The sequence below is a fragment of the Chlamydotis macqueenii genome, chromosome 3, assembly GCF_036417535.1.
Source record: "Chlamydotis macqueenii isolate bChlMac1 chromosome 3, bChlMac1.mat, whole genome shotgun sequence".
Taxonomy (NCBI): domain Eukaryota; kingdom Metazoa; phylum Chordata; class Aves; order Otidiformes; family Otididae; genus Chlamydotis; species Chlamydotis macqueenii.
The window spans coordinates 66,401,385-66,421,732 of NC_141558.1; the positions used below are offsets into that span (position 1 = coordinate 66,401,385).

The 20,348-nt window shown below is 45.9% G+C and overlaps 1 protein-coding gene and 1 long non-coding RNA gene across 2 annotated transcripts; one reads left to right on the plus strand and one right to left on the minus strand.

Annotated features, from left to right (window-relative positions):
- The first annotated feature begins 99 nt into the window (after nt 1-99).
- LOC147601279 (uncharacterized) lies at nt 100-1,175 on the plus strand. The gene is made up of 2 exons (XR_015258001.1): nt 100-382; nt 983-1,175. It is a non-coding gene; the product is annotated as an uncharacterized LOC147601279 (long non-coding RNA).
- POLR1B (RNA polymerase I subunit B) lies at nt 389-19,868 on the minus strand. Its single transcript, XM_086743436.1, has 15 exons — nt 19,731-19,868; nt 19,476-19,643; nt 17,651-17,797; nt 16,562-16,694; nt 15,388-15,524; nt 13,995-14,218; nt 12,077-12,248; nt 10,287-10,458; nt 9,193-9,474; nt 7,540-7,673; nt 6,937-7,107; nt 6,145-6,301; nt 4,645-4,841; nt 4,005-4,258; nt 389-2,193 (listed from the first exon to the last, which is right to left on the minus strand). The coding sequence occupies exons 1-15, from the start codon at nt 19,866-19,868 to the stop codon at nt 1,311-1,313; spliced, it is 3,369 nt and encodes a 1,122-aa protein (XP_086599562.1). The 3' UTR covers nt 389-1,310.
- Between the last annotated feature and the right edge of the window lie 480 nt (nt 19,869-20,348).

Sequence of the window (20,348 nt, forward strand, 5' to 3'; positions counted from 1 at the left end):
GCAGTAATGGTTCCGTCCCTGCTCCCTCCCCTACAATGGCACCGCCCGCTCCCCCCCCGCACCGGTGGTACGGCCCGTCCCACGCCGCCCTCCCCCACCCGCGCCATGGAGCGGGCCCCGGTACCGGCCCCAGCCCCGCCGCCGCCCGCCCCCTCCTTCGCCGAGGTCCTGCGGCTGGTGCAGAGCGGGCAGGAACCGCCTGGCGTGCGGCGGCCCCACGCCTCGCCCACGGGAGACACCCCCACCGCCTCCCGGCTGCCGCCGCCCGCCAAGCCTTGGGAGAACCGCCCCAGTCCCGGACCCGGTCCCGGTCCCGCCGGGCCCTGAGCCGCGCCCCGCCCCGGGGAGCCCCCCCGCGCCCCCGGCACGGCTCTGAGGACAGGTGATGTAGAAACGTACAAAAGAACTCTTTAACGAAAAGCGTCAGGCCGCCGCCCGGGGCACATGCCCGGCGGCCGGGAAGGGTGGAGAGGGACGGGGCCGGCGTCTACCGGGGCGGCGGCCGCTGCTGCAGGGGACCGGGCTTGTGCGCCTCGAACGGGGCAACGGCGAGCTTCCGTCCCACGGCGTCCACGCATTACAGCGAGGGCTGCGATCTGGGGTGGGGGCCAGGCTGGAGAGCCCTCTGCTTGCTGCTTCTTCAGTCAAACACAACAAAAAAACCGCCCCCACTGCGGTGCCGCGCCACGACCGGTGCTGGGCCCAGCCACGCCAAACGCTCCCGGGCCAGGGCTGGTCTCTTGCGGTCAAGGCTGCGGCTTCGAGCGGTAGAACTTTGTGCCTTCTCCTTCTTCATGAGTTGCACAGCGTATGTATTGAAATAAAGCCAAACAAAACATGTCCAATCACTTCAACGTGTACCCATCATTAAGGCATAGGGTTTGCAAGGATTTTTCTTCAAAAACAAAAATACATCTCTCTTTTTTTTTTGTCATTTCCAGCATTCACTTCATGCTGTTTTATGACCTCTTCATCTTTGCAGCTGCAGCCAGCACTCGGAGAACAAAGAACCCCTCCGCTCTCAACGCAGCAGCCACGTGGGAGCAGTGATATTGCTTGATTTCCACGCGCCACATCTCAATAGCTAGTGATCCTTCAGGAGGTGCAAACGAACTTCGACAGAGCCGTATTTCGTCGCCATTCGGCGTGGCGACTGCCCCGTCCTCAATACAAACACCAAATTAATCTTGCAAACATTTGAAAAACCTGAGAACCGACTTAACGCTTGAAACCCACAGGGGGCAAAGGCAGGACAACGGACACGTGCTTCCACCCTTCCGGCAGCAGCTCCGCCGTGCTCGAGGACAGAGCTACTCCACATTGAGCTTTGTTTTTATGTTCATGGCTGCCAGCTCCGCCACAAAGTAACGGAAGACATGGGGCACAGGGACAGCCTCGATCGTGTCCGCCTTGCTGCAGACAGAGCAGGAGTACCTCCTGTTGCTTGTCACAGAGGAGGAGTGCGGCGGCTTCTCCAGCACAGGAGACGTCATGCTGCCACAGCTCATGCAGATGTAGGCTATGGAGCCATCAGAGCAGTTGAACAGGCGGTCTTGCAGCAAGAAAGACGTGCCGTGAGCCAGCAAAGCATCGCGCTCCATCTCGCCAAAGCGAATCCCACCTTCCACGTTCCTCCCCTTGATAGGCTGGTTGGTGACAGCATCTCGGGGCCCTGTTGTTCTCACCTGGAACTTGTCCGAGACCATGTGGCGCAGGCGCTGGTAGTACACCACTCCCACAAAGATCTCCGCCTCCAGCTCCAGGCCGCTGATGCCGCTGTACATCTTTTCTGTCCCAAAGAAGTTAAAACCTGCGCTCACTAAAGTCTCACCGAAGTACTTCAAAGCAGAGTTCTTCTCCGTGAAGGTGAAGGGAGTGGCGTCGTAGGAGACGCCGTGCAGCGCTGCCGACTTCCCCGCCATGCTCTCGATTAACATCCCGATGGTCATGCGGGAGGGAAAGCCGTGCGGGTTGAAGAGGATGTCTGGAACCATCCCGTTCTCTGTGAATGGCATATCCTCAACTGGCCAGAGCTGGCTCAGGATACCTTTCTGTCCGTGACGGCTGGCAAATTTGTCTCCGACAGTTGGATTTCGAGGAACCCTCACGGTGATGCAAGCCTTCTTGAATTTCCCAGTGCCGCGGTCATTACTGCATAACCTGACGTTGTCTACAATGCCGACTTCCTTATTCCTGTACAGGTGGAAAAACAACCACAGCAAAGGTGTCAGGCGTGCTAATTATTTTTAGCTAGGAAAGGGAAGTGAAGGAAAAAACCAAACCATTTCGGAAGTCTCATAAAATGCCTTTAGACAGCTGGGGAACACCACTGTTCTTGAAAAGTACTATTCAGTAGCGAGGGAAATCAGACCGCATAAGAATCAGGGCAAGGAAGCAATGCAATGGCATCACACAAGTGCCATTAATTTGTTTTTCTAATACTAGAAGCACAGCTACAACTTTCAGGTGATCAGGTAACATACCACCCGTGATTTCAAATAAAGATCATGTAAACCTGGTTCATCGGCATTGCGCTTTCATCTGACAAACTGCACTCCTGTGCCATCTGTTTTGTGTTAAGGCAGCAGCCCCTCTCCCTACCCCCAGCAAATTCACACCATCTTGGTGGGGTACCAAAATCAAGAACCAGGTTAAGTGCAAAGCAGAGGGGAAAGTTCAGAGCAGAAAGGGAAGGCGCAGATTGAGCAGAGAGGGCTTTGCCAGCGCGTGCATTGTTCAGGGCTGTGCTGCTTCTCCTCAGCCTGATGCTGGACTTGCTAGGCGTCTGCTGCGGGCTTAAGTGTTGTTGTAGATCTTTTAGCCCAAACTCTCCACTTGTTTTGGAGATGACAGGGACAGAATAAATACATTTTGTACCATGTTAAGACAAAGTTACTGTTCTTCTCCTTTGAAGTCCTAATGAACACAAGTGTTCACAGAAGGCCTGTACCTATGTTTAGCTTCTGTTTCAAAGCTATTATTTTGCTGTTATCCAAATGCAACCAGGGTACAGGCCATCCCAAAAAATAAAAACAACAAAAAACCAACCCAAAATCTGTGCTTCATAAGCCTCTTACAGCCTTGTTCAAAACTTTTTACTTTAAAGCCTTTGTCCTCCCTCTGTTCCAAACCCTGCCTAAGATTTAGCAGCGTATGCAGCACTTAGGACAGCAGGGAGAACACCCGCTTAAGGGCCTGGGGAAAACTGGGAGCAGGAGCCAACAATGAGAACTAAGAACCTCATCTCTCTGTAGGAATCTAAATAATTATCTGATTTACACCAAAAATTAACAAAAGCTGAATGGTACAGAGGTAAAATAGCCCTCTGGATGAGGAATCTAAACTAAGGCTGGGCTGGCACGAGAGAGCTGGGGAGCAGGAGCACGGGGTGGGAGAGTCAAAGGGCTCCACAAGCGCAAGGACAAGGCTGAGCTTACACCACAAACTGAATCTCTTAGCCATGCTCTACGACCAGGATGACTAATTCCACAAGTCCACAGCAGTCTGCCCAGTGTAGCTAAAGCACCATCTGTGATAGAGTAATAAACAACAGCTTTCCCAAGGTTTTCTGATAAATCTCTGGGACCAGGCACTTTGTTTTGGTTTTATGTTTGGTGTTTCGAGTTTTTTAAAAGAGAACACCTTATGCGAGTCAATTAACAAAAAGCTACAGAAAATAACTGGGGGGGATGGGCAGAGGAACAGTCCTTGGGAGATAGCAAAACATTTCTGCAAGCTCATTCTTTTTACCAGCCTCAGATTCTCCTCCTGGGATAAGTCAGGCTCTGGAGCATACACTGGCTTCGAGAAAAGCCATGACACAGGCATAGGAGTCACCTACAACATTACCTTCATGCTCTCTCTGTTAAGTAAGACACAGATGCTATCGTGTGATGAGAAAAGGGAACACCTGGAGGAAAAGATACTGCAGCTCATCAGGGCCACCTGCTCTCAGACTGCTCACCACCAGGTGTGTGGAGCCAGGGGGCACAAGCTGTACTTACGGATAGTACTGAATGAAGGTCTCCCCTGTGTTCAGGTTCATGAAGCTGTAGAAGGGGTCCCCAGGCTGCAGGACAGAGCCAACAAAAGGCAGTCCGTCAGCATCGAGCTTCTCTGAAACGTTCGGATCGCCAGGCCTGACACCAAATACTAAATTATCGCCTGCCTTGCTGGCTTTAAGGGAAAGGTCAATGCTCTCCATCTTTATAACGCTTCCATAAGCAAACCCTCTCTGCCAGGAAGATTTGTTCACAATCTAAAAAGAAGAATCAAAGGCCTGTTAAATACTTGCTAGTAACTTAACAAAGAAAGCATTTCTATTCCCATTTGATGCTTACCTTTTTAACATTGCCTTCCAGCAAGTCATTGTTCCAAAAGGCCCAAACCTCCTGTAACCCCACTATTTTTCAATGCTGGAAGCCCACTGCCTTGCACAAGGGAGCTCCGCTCCACTCTTAGTACCTCCAGGATTACCCGCAGTAACCACACTTATCCACTGTGCTCCTTTATCTGCCCTAACAGAGTTCATGGGCCAGCAGAAGCAGAAAACAGGCTCTTCTCAGCTAGGTACCACCCTTCTTCCCAGTCCCCCCCACCAAATTTATTTACAGGACAGCAGGATTTCTCCTTTTGGTGGCTTACCATTGCATCTTCCATGTCATAGCCGCTGTAGGAGATGACAGCCACAATTGAGTTGGTGCCGATCGGATAGCTGTCCATACCATAATAGTCATACAAGTTGGGCCGCACCAGAGGGCTCTGGGGAGTGTGAAGGTGGTACAGCTTGTTATCTGAGCGGTCCTTGTAGTTATAAACTGGAAACCCCATGGTCTGCTTTCCTATAAAGAAAGAAAGAAAGTTGGATTTATTCAGGGTCAATTCAAATTTAGTCTATGTTTCATCCTCTATGTATCTTTTTTAAGAAGAAAGCTGGAAATACTTACAGTTTAGAGGGATTATCAATCTTAAAACCCTTGGAATTTAATAATTGCTGTAAGCTCAGCTCTAAAAGCTTCTATGAACCACAACACTTAATTCCTTTCATAGCATTTCATAAGGACTATTTGTGATTTTGTGTCTTTTCTGCAATTTTGAAATCTCCAATAAGGTTGCTGTCATGTTTTTTTTTTGTTTTGGTTGGTTGGGAGTTTTCAGTTTGTTTTGTTTTGTTTTTTTTTTTTTTTTTTATCCTTTCCCTAGAGTTTCCAGTAGTGAGGCACACCTTACTTATTTCCAGGCCAAAAAGTGTTTGTTTCTGCAGTATAAATATATTGGCAAGGAAAACAAGTTTTAAACATAGTCACATTGGTACTTTCAGAAAAGTATGAAAAACTGGTAGCATTTTAAGGACATCTTTCTGATAATATTGTCAGAAATGTAATATGCTAGCGATGCTATCGAGGTAATGAGACCCGCTCTCTTCAAGTTCCTACCCACACACTTTCTCTTAGCCTGCCTTTTTTTTTTTTTTTAATAAGTTTCTTGCACATCACTGACTGAAACCTCACTACATACCCTATCCCTACTTCTTTCAGACAACCAAATAGATTTAAATCTTTGTCAAATAGTTGTCAGAAAAAAACGTGACCCCACAGTGCTGCATTACTCTTTTGCAACAGATGCCTAGCAAGTGTCCTCTCAACAGCTGCAGTGTCAGGACAGCAGTCTCTCACCAAAAACAGGTGGCAAGGAAGCCTCACACTAAGTACTGCAGAGCATCTACTGTAGCTACCAGTTAGAAGTAGGTTAACCTCTGTCGGTTGCGGGGAGGAGAGGACTGTTGGCAGCACAGTTGTCAGACACTAACACCACCAAACAGCTGGTGCAGTGCTCTTCACTTATCTGTATGATCAACAACATCAAATTAATAAAAAACAAACAGAACTTACTAAAGGCTTAAGGAAGGCAACCCGAGTGCAACAACCTAGGACTGCCCACTGGAAGGCAGCCAGGATGATAAACTTGACTTCATTTACTTTGCCTTGGAAAAAATGGCTGTTGTTCAACCTCAATGTTGAAAAAACAGCTGGGAAGAGCTGTTATTTGGGAATGTGGGAAGACACACCTGAATAGACACATGGGAGATTTTTTTCCCCTCTCCCTTGCCCAGGAAATTGCAGCGTTAGGTACTACAGCACTTACCCATCTGGCACTGGTACATGTTTCGTGGACTTTGGTTGTGGTCAGAGAAAGGGATGAGGTTGGCCACAACACTCAGAATGCTGTGAGGGAAGAGCTCCTGGTGGGTGGTCACTCCGGGCACCACCTCCGACTCCAGTGAGGCCACGTTCATGAAGACCTGCAAACATCAAATCGGACAACACTCGTTTGCTTCCTTCTTTTAAAGGGAAGGAAACAAAACAAAGCTGCCTCCAATGTCTTTTCATGCATTTCAGTTCTAGCTGTGGTTGTTGTCTGCATCTTAGTGTATTAGCAGGCAAGGAAAACATCAGACAGCTGTTAAACTACCAGTCACAATCACAGACCAACTGCAAGGAAAGCAAGCCTGGAAATACAAAACTGCAGTAACATGTCCTCCTTCCTGTCTCCCTTTTTAATTGTTCCAAAAGATTAAGTTCCCTAGCAATCTACCTCTTGGCTACCCATGGGCAGTTTGGAGAACACGATGTAACACAAGATGAGACAGTACACACGAGACACCTACCCTTCGCTTCATTCAGAAGCTTCATTAAGTTAATACTGAGAGCAGAATTCAATAATTCAAAAAGACCCCTACAGCCCATCTAAGACATTTACTGGAAACCAATTAGCAGGAGGTGAGAAAACCCTTTTGCCACCTATTCCAGCTCTTCAGCACAAGCTCCCTGTGTCTCATCCTCAGTTCCTTTCACAAATATTTTCCAAAGCATTGTTTTTGATGCCAGGTACCTGAGTAATAGTCAGCGCTTTATAAAGGAAATACAAAAACCCCACCTGTTCCAGAGTACCAATCCATTCTTTCCTTCCATAGAACAGGTTTCTGACAGGCCGCACCATTCGGCAAGGGGTAGTAAAAATGAACAACCCAGGATACAGGCTGGGTTTTCCTGTCATCGGGATAAGGACCACTTCTGCCCGTGCAGGAAATCTCTTCTCTTGTGTTATCTGTTTGTACAAAGAAATACCAATTTAGAAACACAAACCAACACTGGTTTATAGTTAACCTGCATCCAACAGGCTACGCAACGAAAATGCGAACTGCAGGTGTAGCTACTAGTATAAAATGGCGGAGAATAGATTTTTAACATACTTCTAGAAAAATTTCAACCAAGAAGAGAATAGAATATGTCTATCTCACCTTTTTTCAAGAAAAAGTTCTTCTAACAGTGATAACTTTATAAACCAACAGTCCAAACATATGGAAATAAACAAGAAAAAACAGAAAAGCCCACTCCAATACTAACATACAGCCAAAGATAACTTACTGGGTCAGATTAAATGGGGAAAGAAAAAATAAAAAAGAAGTTCTAAACATGCCTACTTTTGACCACTGCATATTGAAGATGTTTAGCTAAGAAACATTTTAAACAGGAGAACCTTGAAACGGCGGAGGGTATCTGCAATCTCAGGAGCCAGCTCCCACTCTACCCAGCCCACCACAGAGCCGTCCAACACAACTCTGTAACACTCCGCGTAAGGCTTGCTTGGAGTCGCATCAATGGGAGTGACACCTGTGAGAAGAGGGAGTTGGTTGAAGGAGCAGCCAAAAAAACAAACAAAACACACAAGTTACTTCTGCAGGAAGCCTCAATCCACACCAAAAAGCTTTCTGAGACATCAAAAAATTCAGACCTACAGGGCAAAGCTGTAGATTACTTAACAGAAAATACAAAACATGCACAATGAAGAATACAATACCCTCAGCAAGTTCGCCGATGACACCAAGCTCTGTGGTGCCGTCGACTCGCTGGAAGGGAGGGATGCCATCCAGAGGGACCTGGACAGGCTGGAGAGGTGGGCCCGTGCCAACCTCATGAAGTTCAACCAGGCCAAGTGCAAGGTCCTGCATCTGGGTCGGGGCAATCCCAGGCACAAATACAGGCTGGGCGGGGATTGGATCGAGAGCAGCCCTGAGGAGAAAGACCTGGGAGTGTTGGTAGACGAGAGGTTCAACATGAGTGGGCAATGCGCCCTTGCGGCCCAGAAGGCCAACCGCATCCTGGGCTGCATCAAGAGGAGCGTGGCCAGCAGGTCGAGGGAGGTGATTCTGCCCCTCTACTCTGCCCTGGTGAGACCCCACCTGGAGTACTGCGTCCAGTTCTGGAGTCCCCAACACAAGAAAGACATGGACCAGTTGGAAAGGGTCCAGAGGAGAGCCACAAAGATGATCAGAGGGCTGGAGCACCTCTCCTATGAGGACAGGCTGAGAGAGTTGGGGCTGTTCAGCCTGGAGAAGAGGAGGCTCTGGGGAGACCTGATAGCGGTCTTCCAATACCTCAAGGGGGCCTACAGGAAAGATGGGGAGAAGCTGTTCAGTAGGGCCTGTTGTGATAGAACAAGGGGTAATGGGTTTAAATTAGAAGGAGGTAGGTTTAGATTAGATATGAGAAAAAAATTTTTTTACAATGAGAGTTGTAGAGCACTGGAACAGGTTGCCCAGAGAGGCAGTGGATGCTCCATCCCTGGAATCGTTCAAGGCCAGGCTGGATGAGGCTCTGAGCAACCTGATCTAGTCAGGGATGTCCCTGCTCCTTGCAGGGGGGTTGGACTAGATGACCGTTGAAGGTCCCTTCCAACTCTAACCATTCTATGATTCTATGATTCCCCTCTCCTCCCCATTTTTCTGATTGAAATAAGGATTACTACATTATTATTGTAGTACTCGCAAGGGAGTTGCAGTTTAATTCAAGTCACCAGCAGCATTAGAAACTCACTGCTTGGTCCAATTTCTAAGAGCTTGCACTGTGCCATTCCTCATGCTTAAGTGAACATCTTCGCTCTACAGCACACAGCTAAAAGACGTTTACATTGAACTTTGCGCTCTCCAAAAGGCTGACATGCTTGTATAAGCAACGTGCTACTTATCACTAAGCAGAAGCACAGTAAGTACAGGCTTAACTTGATTTCACCTTCTCAAATTAACAGTGTACAGTGATGGTATCTGGAGAACCCTTCCCAGATACCGCTTTGGAGGGTACATGAGCAAAAATGAAGACTGCTTCATTAAATGACCAAGCCAGTAAAACATACCTAGGGAACATAACAAAGGTGGAATGTCTGTCACGGGCACCATCTCTGTCACTATTTCACACACAGCAGTCATGTGGTTCATCAGGCCACAGGGTTCTCCATCTGGGGTGTCCACAGGGCACAGGAATCCCCAGGATTCAGGTAGCAGCTTGCGGACAGTTGTAGTTCTCATCTGGGAAAATGCTGCCCCTCTGTGTATGCAGCGGAAGTGTGAAAGGTAGCGAATGAAATTCAGCTTGTCTCCCACCACACACAGTCCACTGTCCTGTAACATGCCCAGGCCTTAGGAACAAAATGGAGATTTATGTCAAGATGTCATCCAGGTTTAACAAATGAAGTATGATGTTACAAGGCAGTTTCTTATTTTTCACTGACAAGCCCTAAAGACGCTCACACAGGACCCCAACAACAGAAGGCACACATGCTGTTGCCTGTGCACAGGCAACTTTGTGACCTGCAAGAAGCCTAGAGACTTTAAATCCCAAGCTACTGCTTGAAATCCAACTCCTTTCAGAAACACATGAAAGTCATTCCCAGTCAAGCAACTCGGGGATTTGCAGCTGGTACTTTTATAGTGAAATTCTGTGGCTTTCTAATCTCATTTCATTTTCTAGTGGGCATTCCATTACAACATCATCACACTAGACACTTCAGGGAAGCACCAGGTAAGGTGAAATATACATTCGTGGAGCAGTTTCTCTCCATTTAAGTTCACGTGACCAAGGGGGCAGTCCTGATAAACAAAAACCCCTTCTCTATCTTTCACTGCACCTTCTAAGAAGAAATAATAATTGGGAAAACAGATCAAAATATGGTTGCTCTTTTGGACAATGCTAAATTTAGTTTCAACTATTTATCTGGGTAGAAGTTTTGTTTTAATAACTAACCAGTTTTATACTAAGTCTAGGCTTGAGGAGAAATCCTGCTTTTTCCCTTTACTACCCCTTTCCTCAAACCACTTTCATCAATTCAGATACACTGTACAATGTCTGCATACAAGCAGTTGTTTTCAGTTAAGAGCTCAGTTTTATGTTGTTTCTCATTCTGTTTAGCAGGAAAAAAAAAGAAAAGGCTTCTTAAACCCAAAGATTTACCGGTTTTAGATCGCAGGTTACCAGTTGCAAGAAGATATTCAAATGGCTTGCTAAAGTCTGTTGCCAAGCTGAATGCCTTCACCAAGCTGTCTGCATCTATGTTGATATCTGCCTTTTCTGTTCTCTTCTCCAAAACAAACTTAACAGATTGCAACCAGCTTTCAAGCCTCTCCTGCAGTTTAAAAGTGAGAGATTTAAATTTAAAACGGGAAAATAAAGGCTCAAATTAGAAATTCACGTAAGTTGCACATGCTACAGAAATCCTCTGAAATCAGTGGGATGAACAACGATGAGTGAACTGACAGTTTTCCAGCTGTATTTCCCACACTGACTCATTCTATCAAAATGCTGACGGTACCACGCCAACGCAGACCTGCAAGGAAAATACCCATCCAACAGCTTAGTAATCACTTCCACCCAGACTGGTGACGAGCCTGGCAAACAAAGTACAGTAACAGAATTTCACAAAGAACAAAACAAAACCCAAAGCAAAAATTGTACCTATAATCTGACCACAAAGATAACTCCACTGATTAGCCTGATAAATACAGCAATGAAGCAAAACCACATTATGAAGTAATTTTAGGAACCAAAACTTGAAGGCCATGGACACACTGTATTTAAATGTTGCTTCGACAATCTGAGATAGTGGACTGGATTTTCATTTTACCTGTAATTTTATCCCTGCTGTGATCTTAGATTCTAGATAAAAACAGGGAAAAGGACACAAGACACCCAACAACGTTTTGAACTCTTAGTAAAAATCCACTATATACAGCCACATGGTGTCTACTGTATGCTCAAGTCTATTTAGGATCTTTGCATTTAAGAAAGGGGCTGTTAACTCACTCCCCTGCTGATCTGACAGTGCCAGGCAGGAAAGCAACCTTTTCTGGCTCCTGGTGGCAGTTCCATATAGCACTGAAGTGCTTCATAGAACTCACCTTTTATTTTATTTCATTTCTAAAGTCACTGAAACTACTCAAGTAGCAGAGAACTTTTACTAGTCTTTCAGCAAAACAATACTAAAGAAAATTTTGGCTAAAATGGAAAAGAAAGGTTAAAAGAGAGTTATCTAATAACTCAGGGAAATATCTTTCCTTGGGGATCAGAAATACTATTCCACAAGTATTTTCATGGGATAGTCAAGCTTCTCATCCTAAAATGAGGAACCGCCAGAAATAAACTGAATTCATACTGAATCGGAATAGATTACATCACCAGTAATAAACTAACTTAACTGCATAAGACAGAAGCTTGCTATGAACTTTCTGATCCCTAAAGGAATTTAATGATAGGAGAAAGATGGTAACATCACAAATCATTACTTCTGGAAGATGAGGGGGACAGTTATTTTCTTGCACATTTACCATGTGAAACCGCAACAAGATGGACCTTTACCACTCCTGTATCAACTGACAGAACAGAAGTATGCTGTTTCAAAACCTCCTTCAAACACCAGAAAGATTGGTATTCCTCCTTCCTTTGACTGCCACCCTGAATGGGCTGCTTTCATTTGCTCTAGAAGGCTACGAAGATCTTTATTCCAGGTTTTGTACAGGCTTTTCTTCAGCACATTTAGTACTCAATACTGAGACAGCCGAGCCTTCCTTGGCCACACTGCCTGGTTACACTACATCCAGCATTTTTTCAGCCACCACTTACTCTACATCCAGCACTTTTCTAGGCTCTTCAGTCTGGCTCCTGCACTTCTCCTGTCCCCATGGTCACCGTGAGATCTGGACTGGATGACCATTACATTCACAGGCTGAAACCCTTTAAGATCTTACCTTCAAGAACATAAGGAAAAGCTGTCCTGGAGTAAGCACTTCTTGATTCATCAGACTGTCTGGATTATCCTCCATGCACTCCCCTTTGGCAAAAGCATACAGCTTCCGGGTCATCATACAGAGCAGGTAGAACTTCTCAGTTCTGTTTGTCAGGTGTATGCAGATACACTTGCTGGACGAAGAGAAAAAAAGGAGGACAGCTAATACCATCTCTTCATGCTAGCTGTTCTTTAAATTTCTCCTAAGTCATCGCAAACCAATTTTTTTTTTCTAAAAAGCCCAACAAGCTTTTCCAGTTGCCCTTAGTATTATACGAAAATTCCCAGAAATAACAATTTTAAAAAATCCAGAGACTGAGCTGAAAAATGATCAGCTTGTCTTTTTAAGGGGATGGTTTTGCTAAGGATACACCTTGTTGATTAGATGAAGGCAAATCTTGTGAAAGATTGATTGGACACACTCCCACGTTAGATGCCCTTGTAAGTATACAGTTTATGTAAACAGCTATTTGAGTCAGGACCAGTCAACAGATGAGATTTGCGTGTTATTTTACAGTAGCTATGACACCAATTACATACACGCACATATCCACATACATGCACCCCACCCCAAATCTGAGTTGGAAACTAGTAGCAAATCACAAAACATTTCTGTTAACACCATCAGTGTCCTGCCACAGAAAGTCCTAATTTCCACTGCTATCAAACCATGTGTGGAAGGAAGACCGTGGGCTGAACAACACTCTAGCACAAGCAAAAAGGAAGGCCACACCTAATTCCCACTAAAGCTGACTGAGTGCTTTCCAAGACACTTGAGATCACTTGCTCTCCAAGACACAAGTGCAATAGTCTTCCATCAGCACTCAAGGATTTTTTTTCAGCTTTTGACTTCTGCTCTACATTGCCCTCTACTGAAGCCTTCACAACTTCACTGCAAAGCAAAACAAAACCCTGAAGGCCGAATCTGTCCAGATAAATTACAGTTCCAGCACTCTTACATATAGGGTACATCCCAATTAATGTTTCCACTATTCCTCCTCTTCTATCTCTTCAGCTGATACGTATAGAACATATCAGAGAAGGAAAAAAAAAAAAACCAAAACCATAAACAAAACACCCACCAGAATATTTAGAAATAAGAAAATCAGAGTAATTCCAACTTTCTTGAAATTATTCACTCAAATTTCTCAGTACAAAGCTGGTCTATGGACTTTCAAGTTCTCCTCTGAGGCATCTGCAGGCTGCCTTCATGTTTCCACCTGACCAGCCCCTATTTACAAGCACTCAAGGACCTGGGCATCCCAAATGATCCTTTTTATGTGCTAAAAAAATCTCTCAACGAGCAAACACCTACTTTACTATAGAAAGAAATTTAGCTGAATGCCTGTCACACTGACAGTCTCAAAACCAGCTCTTCCATTCTCAACTTATTCCATGGAAGAAGCGAGATTTTAAAGCATCTAATTTCCACCATTTAAAAAGATAAATGTAATTTTCATCATAGTTGCCAACGACTGTGTGAAACTGATAAAGTGCTACAAACAGCAGTATTTCTGTTAAACAGAGCCCTGAGCAGTCACACACCTAGCTCTTGCCTTCTCTTCCTTAATCTTTAATATTGATGGTTTTAATCAAATACATCACAAAATCACACCTCAATAACAACTGATACTGTCTCCTGAAATCATTTTAGGAATACTTCTGTCAATCCACTAAAATGCATATTTCTGAACACCACAAATACAGATTATCATAACGTCCCAGAGTCCCATCAAAAACTGGCCACTGCCTATCGTTTTATAAATGCATGTAAAATTCATAACAAAGTGTGATACAATATGGCAGTGTACTCTTAAATCTCCCTATAATTTCCATAAAATTACACTGAATCACACACTACTACGTGCATAAATACATACTTCAAAATGAAATCTGCAGCCTGTTCATTGCTGTACCACTCAGGAAGGTTAAGTTTTATTCTGAAGCTCTTTCCCAGGTATTCAAGGACATTTTGCTGTGTAAAACAGCCTGCATCCACTACTGCTCTCATCATTTCAGTAACGCAGTTCACATAAAAGGTGTCACTTTCCTTTCCTTTAACCAACTCTTCAAAAATCTGGTAGTCTGAGAAATTAACTAATGCCTGAAAGACAAAAATGTATCAGATCAGAAAAGCAAACAGTCATAGCAACATCTGGCCTTAAAATACAGCAAAAGAACTTGGGCACCCCACTGATTTAGGTTTCCGGTCCTCTGAGAATACCCTTCCACCATGTAGAACGAAAAATACTCTGGGGCTGAGGTGCTTAGAAAGTAATGCAGGGGATATTCATACCCTGGTGATGATCACAAGTACTCCTAATCCAATGAGACCCTTGGGAAAACCCAAACTTTCACCCTCAAAACAGGCTTCTCTTGTTCAGGTAAGATTTACTATCTTTACAGAATAAGCTCATTTAGAAACATGAATTTAATTCACCATTGTCTCAAGCTACTTCTGATCTGGTTGGAGATGTCCCTGCTCCTTGCAGGGGGGTTGGACTAGATGACCTTTGAAGGTCCCTTCCAACCCTAACCATTCTGTGATTCTAAGATTCTTATACTCACGCAAACCGAAAGACCACTTAGCCTTCTGATGAAGGCTATTAAAACGAATTCACTTTAGCTTCAGCACTTCATATACTAAAGCTCAAACTTAAATCCAACGTTTTTAGCTCTTGATCTTATAAGTTTCCTAGTTGTATCTTTACATCAGAGTTAAGCAAATACATTGTCCACCAACTAATTCTGTATTTACTGACAAATATGCCTGATCTTTAAGTAAACAATTTGTTCATTACATTTAAGTAGGCTTTAAAAAGTTCATGAAAAATTGAAGGCTGCATGAAAAAGACACTAAAGAAGATTTCCTTATGGACCCCATTATGAAATGGAGCAACGTAAGCTCAGTACTGCCGCTTGGTAATCATGATATATACAATTGGAAGCAGCCAGAGCACATGTTGCCTCTTGTCCGACAGAGGAAAACTCTTACACCTTCCAAGAGTAACTCATCCAAACCATTCAGTAGCAAAAAGCCACAAAACCCTTGCGTAACTCTCCCTCCTCTCTTGACCCTGCAGACAATTTCTCTGCTGTAGCAGTGTTACATCAGAGGCACAGGCTTAGTTTGGACTACAGTTCTTCAGCCAGTATAGGAAAGAACTGAAAATACTTAATATGGAACTAGTTTCTTCTCATTACTTAAACAAAAATGCTTAGCAAAACTTCTTTATTTATTCAACACAGAAAGCGCAAGCATTAGCTGTTTACCTTCAGAGCAAATCCCAACGGAAGGAAGAACAACTCTTTCTGAAAAATGAAATTCACCATGACACAACCATTCTCCAAGTAGTGAAGGTTCATATTTATCGCAGTGTGCTCATCCTTAACACAGTGCATCACTACTCCTGCAAAAATTAACACAAGCAAAGACCAACGTGAGCAGTACAAAACCAACTGGCTGCATTGCTGTGACGTATCCAAGCAGGTGCGAGACAACTAATGAGAGAAACTTTGGTACTTCACAGCTGAGAACATGAGGCAGATCCACTAGTTTCAGCATCGTTCTCCCATTTCAACTAACTAAACCAGCTCAATTCAGTTCTTAGTAGACATATCTCTTTGGATAGCCAGCATGCTTGCAGGGAGGCTTGGAAGGTGCATACAGTTTTTAAGATAAAGAAAGCCCTAAGCCTCAACTATCCCACCTGTCATCTCAGGTTGTAACATACAGCAACACACAAGTACTCTTCCAAATGGCACTCTGGGTCAAGTTTTCACATCTCTGTGTTTGGATGGTACTGCTGAAGCAGTGTTTCCTGGTCCTGTCCCACTGCAGGACAAAGAAAGATAAACTAAACAGGACTGTTTAAACTGGCACTGCCTTGAAATTAATCAATGTGGAATTACAGTGTGTGCTCAAGGCACCATAGTCCAGTCAAATCAGCAGCTGGTAACACCTCAGTTTAAAACTGTAATTTTTCTGGTTTAATTAAATTTTAAACTTGCTTTACTGAGTATACATGACAAAGGTATGGGACAGACAAGAATCTAGTTAATCTGCTTCATGCAAATTAAATCTGCCATCCTGAAGTATGGGTAAAAAACTCAATTAAACAAGTTCAGCAGTTTACACTGACTTCTACCAACGGGAGGGTTTTAGTTACACCTTCCACATAACAGAAGTTTACACGTACTGCAAGGCCTGGAATACAATCTCCTTGCTCAGCACGGGTGGCTCAGACAGCTCCCACAAGGCCAGCACCTGCCTCGTGCTTGTACCATTATGGTGGTGTTGGCCCTTTGTTTTTATATGTAGTAAAAAACACACACATTATACAAGAGCTACACCAAAATGAACTACCAAAAGCCAGCTATAGATGGTCTCTCCTATTTATCCTCAAGTAGTTACTAGCAGGATGCTGCAGGAAACCGTTCATCTTACCGTACTCTGTGAAACCAGGGCCTCTGTTTCTCCATTTGTGTCTTGCCATTGCAAGAGGGAAATTTCGCCTGGGCATAATCAGCATCCTAATAACTTTTTCTAAGCCATTAATTATAAAGTAGCCTCCCATTTCCTGGCAGAAGAAGAAAAATGATTTTAAGGTGCTTAGAAATTCATAACCCAGCATTTTAAGTAAAAGACAAAAATGCCCAGATTATACACTAAAAACAAACATTTAATGTTTTAACTGTGAAATACATAGCAAGACACGTGTTTCAGAAGAGCACTGGGAAAGGCTGCACTCCTTGACAGTGACTATGAAGTCTAAATGTAGCACATCATGCAAGGAAATGGATGTATGTTCTACAATTTAAAGGAAGAAAGAAAAAAATCCAGAAAACCTGTGTGGTCAACTGAACAGCTTTGACGAGTTGACATTAACTATTTTTTAAATAAATACTCTGAAGTTCTCATTTTCAGTTTATAAACCAGAGGTTTCGGTACATCTCTCTCTGGTCACAGGCAAGCTTAACACTGATAAATGTATAGCTCCCCATACAGTATGCCATCAGACAAAAAGTGTTTCAGTAGCAAGTAATACTATGAATAAAGGTACAAGCATCCTACTAGCGGGACAGCAATAGTATGGCCACTGTAGATTTTCTTTCATAGCTTGGTCACTCTTTTTGTGAGCACAAAATATGGCACTGAATAACTCTGTATTCAGTCCCCCACAGCTGGCATGCTACTGGGGAGATAAGGAAAAAGCTGCAGAAGACAACTGAAAATGAAAACGTCTCTTTCAACGCCTATTCTCCACAGCAACCTAGCCTCAGCTGTTAGCAGCTGAGAAGTCATATATTGGAACTGTAGGTATCGGCACCAAACAGATCCCTGTATTCAGAGACAGCTGTGACCGCAATATTTTCAAGATGCTGTATGGAGCCACCATAGATGGGGTACATTCAGAGAAACTAACAAGTCAAACTGGAAACAAAACATAAATGCTCAAGACCTGTACAGAGAAGCTCGCCTGATACACTGCTCACGTAAAACGAAGATTTTCCGGACACATAAAATCCCCGTTACCTCCTCCTCCTCATGGTGCTGTATGAGCTCTTGCGGAGAAAGATTATAGAGGTTGCACAGCTTGGACTTCACCATGATTGGAATATACCCCAGGAGCTGTTTAACAGTCCCTTGTGGCATGCCATTCACTGACCAGCTGATGTCAGCCTAAAATGACACAATGCAAACAGTGAGCAAATCAAGTTGCCCTTTTAATCTTTCCTGCTATATTAACTGTGCATTTAATATAACTACAATCTGTCTAACAAACTTCTATCACTGTAAAATAGCAATAAGGATAACAAAAAGCACAACTAGTAGAGACATGCATAAATATTACACTCTGGAAAACAGCCAGCATGGGTTTACAGAAGAAAACCATACAAGTCCAGAACCAGGTAAAGAAGCTGCTAGTAGAGGGAACAAAGTTGATGCAGTCTACTTGGCCTAAATAAAAAAAGACAGCCAAAGGATATGAAAGGAAACCTCAGAAGTTAACAAACAGTTAAAAGAACAAGTAGAAGTAAACAGAAAGTGCTCAACTAAAGGACATCCACACTACGAAGCTGCAGGGACCCTTCCTAAGCCTTGTTCACTGAACATGTTCACGAGTGATCTGAAAAGTGAGAAAGAAAAGTGTGTGTAAAAGAAAATTATTTATTTACAATAACAAGATCTGGCAGCAGGTCTGCAGAAGGACGCTAAGCAATGACAAAAGGTATGAAGTGGCTCCGGTATGAGCAGCCACTCAGCAGACCAGAGCTCACTTCTGCAGGAAGAATCTGTGGGAGTGTGCAGCAAAAGGCAGCACAGTGAGAAGGGGGAATGATGACACACTGCTTCCTGCTGTGCAAGGGCAGGGAGTGGGAAAGACCAACCAACCTGTTCCCAGCACAAGGCAAGACCTTCCCACACAAGGCACAGAAAAATGTTTTGTTCCAACCGTTCCAAACATTTACACAGGTTCAAAAAATAATTAAACAAACAAACACTGGGAAAAAAAGATAGAAAGTTATTCCAATATGAAAAATAAAAGCATCTCTAGCTTGGGAAAATCTAAGAGCTACTGGGAAAATGGCTGTCAACAGCCTGCGACCACCCGACTTTCATGTTCGTGCACTTAGAGTCGATTTTATCACTGTTAATTGTAATGCTTTGGACAAAGAAAACCAAAAAAACCTGAAATTGCAAGCAAGCATTCCCATGCACCAAGGGTCTCATGCAAAAGTACAACTCTGACGCAATGGCACAACTTTAATGGAGAACAGAACTGGCTGTGCAGTCCTCCCGCAGTGCAAAGGAAAACGTTTGCTAAGGATGCTCCTTCTTCTCTAGGCAAATTTCACAGCAATTCAGAAAAATGTATGATGTGCACAAGACGGACTCATAACTCTGGAGTTTGATAGGGGAGCGACATTGCTTTTGAAACCTGGGTCCCTGCAGAAACAAGATTTGGGTTCTCATGCTCTCTGGGATGACAGAGGTCTCCTTCCAAGGTCTTCTGAACCGGCTGGCTGGTGGCAAGGAAAATTCGACAGCAAAGAACAGGGTAGGGTCCCGCGGAAAAGAGGGGCAGGGGAGACGAGGCCCCTCATGAGTTGGCGTGAATGGAAGTTTGCGCAGCGAGCTCCCACTGCGCCAACACCCGAGACCCCACGCGGGACAGAGCTCTCTGAAACCCCTCCCGAGGCAGGTGGAACCGGGAAGCGGCCTAACTACAGCACACAGCAACGGGCAGCGGGGCCCGGCCGGCTTTGCTCTCCACGGGAGCGGCGGCGTGGGGCTGTCCCCTCCGCGACAGGGACACGCGTGGCGGGCGGGCAGGACGCCGTCCCCGGACACTTACGGTGATCCTGCCGCGGTAGGTGCTGCGAAGGCCGCGGCACTCGGCGGGGAACACCCTCCGCTCCTGGCAGACGGTCCCGGCCGGCACGGCGGGGGGGGCGATGGACAACCCCGCCACCGCCAGCGACACCCGGCTGTCCTTCAGCGCGAACTCCAGCGGGGACAAATCCTGCAACGGCACCGGATGAGGGGCGGCGGGAGCCCGCCGGCGGGGCCCAGCCCCGCGCCGCAACCCGCCCCCCCCCCCGCTCCAAACCTGCACGGCGCGGTAGACGCCCTCGCTGACGGCGTAGTTGAAGGACTCGATGTGGGCGCCGGGCAGATGGCGCCGGGCCTCGCTGCGCCCCGGCGGCCGCGGCCGCAGCCGGTGCGGGTCCCCGCCGCGCCCCGCCATTGCCGGCCCCGCGCCGCCGCCTCGCGCCGCCTCGCGCCGCCTCACGGGAAACGGCGGGGGCGGGGACACGGGCACGCGGCGCCGGGCCGCGTGCCGGGCTCGGCGCGCCGCCGCCGCCCCTCCGCCAGGCCGCCGGGGGGCGCTGCGGCACACACCGCCGCGGGCGGAGAGCGCGCATGCGCACAGCCGCCATCCCGCGCGCAGCTGTCCTGAGGCGCGGGGCGGGTTTCAGCCGTGTGCTCCGCGGGCACCCCCGAGCCCTGTCCCACCTTTCCTGGCCCCCACAGCCAGCCCCAGCCGTGTGTGCCCCCCGTCCCCGACCCCCACAACCCCCCATAGCCATGTCCCCCCTTTCCTGCCCCTGACAGCCACCCCCATCTGTATCCCACCTTTCCTGCTCCTCACCCAGTGCCCCACAGCCACCCCCAGCCGTGTCCCCCAGAGCTACGCTCCCCCGGGCAGACACTCCCAACACCGTGT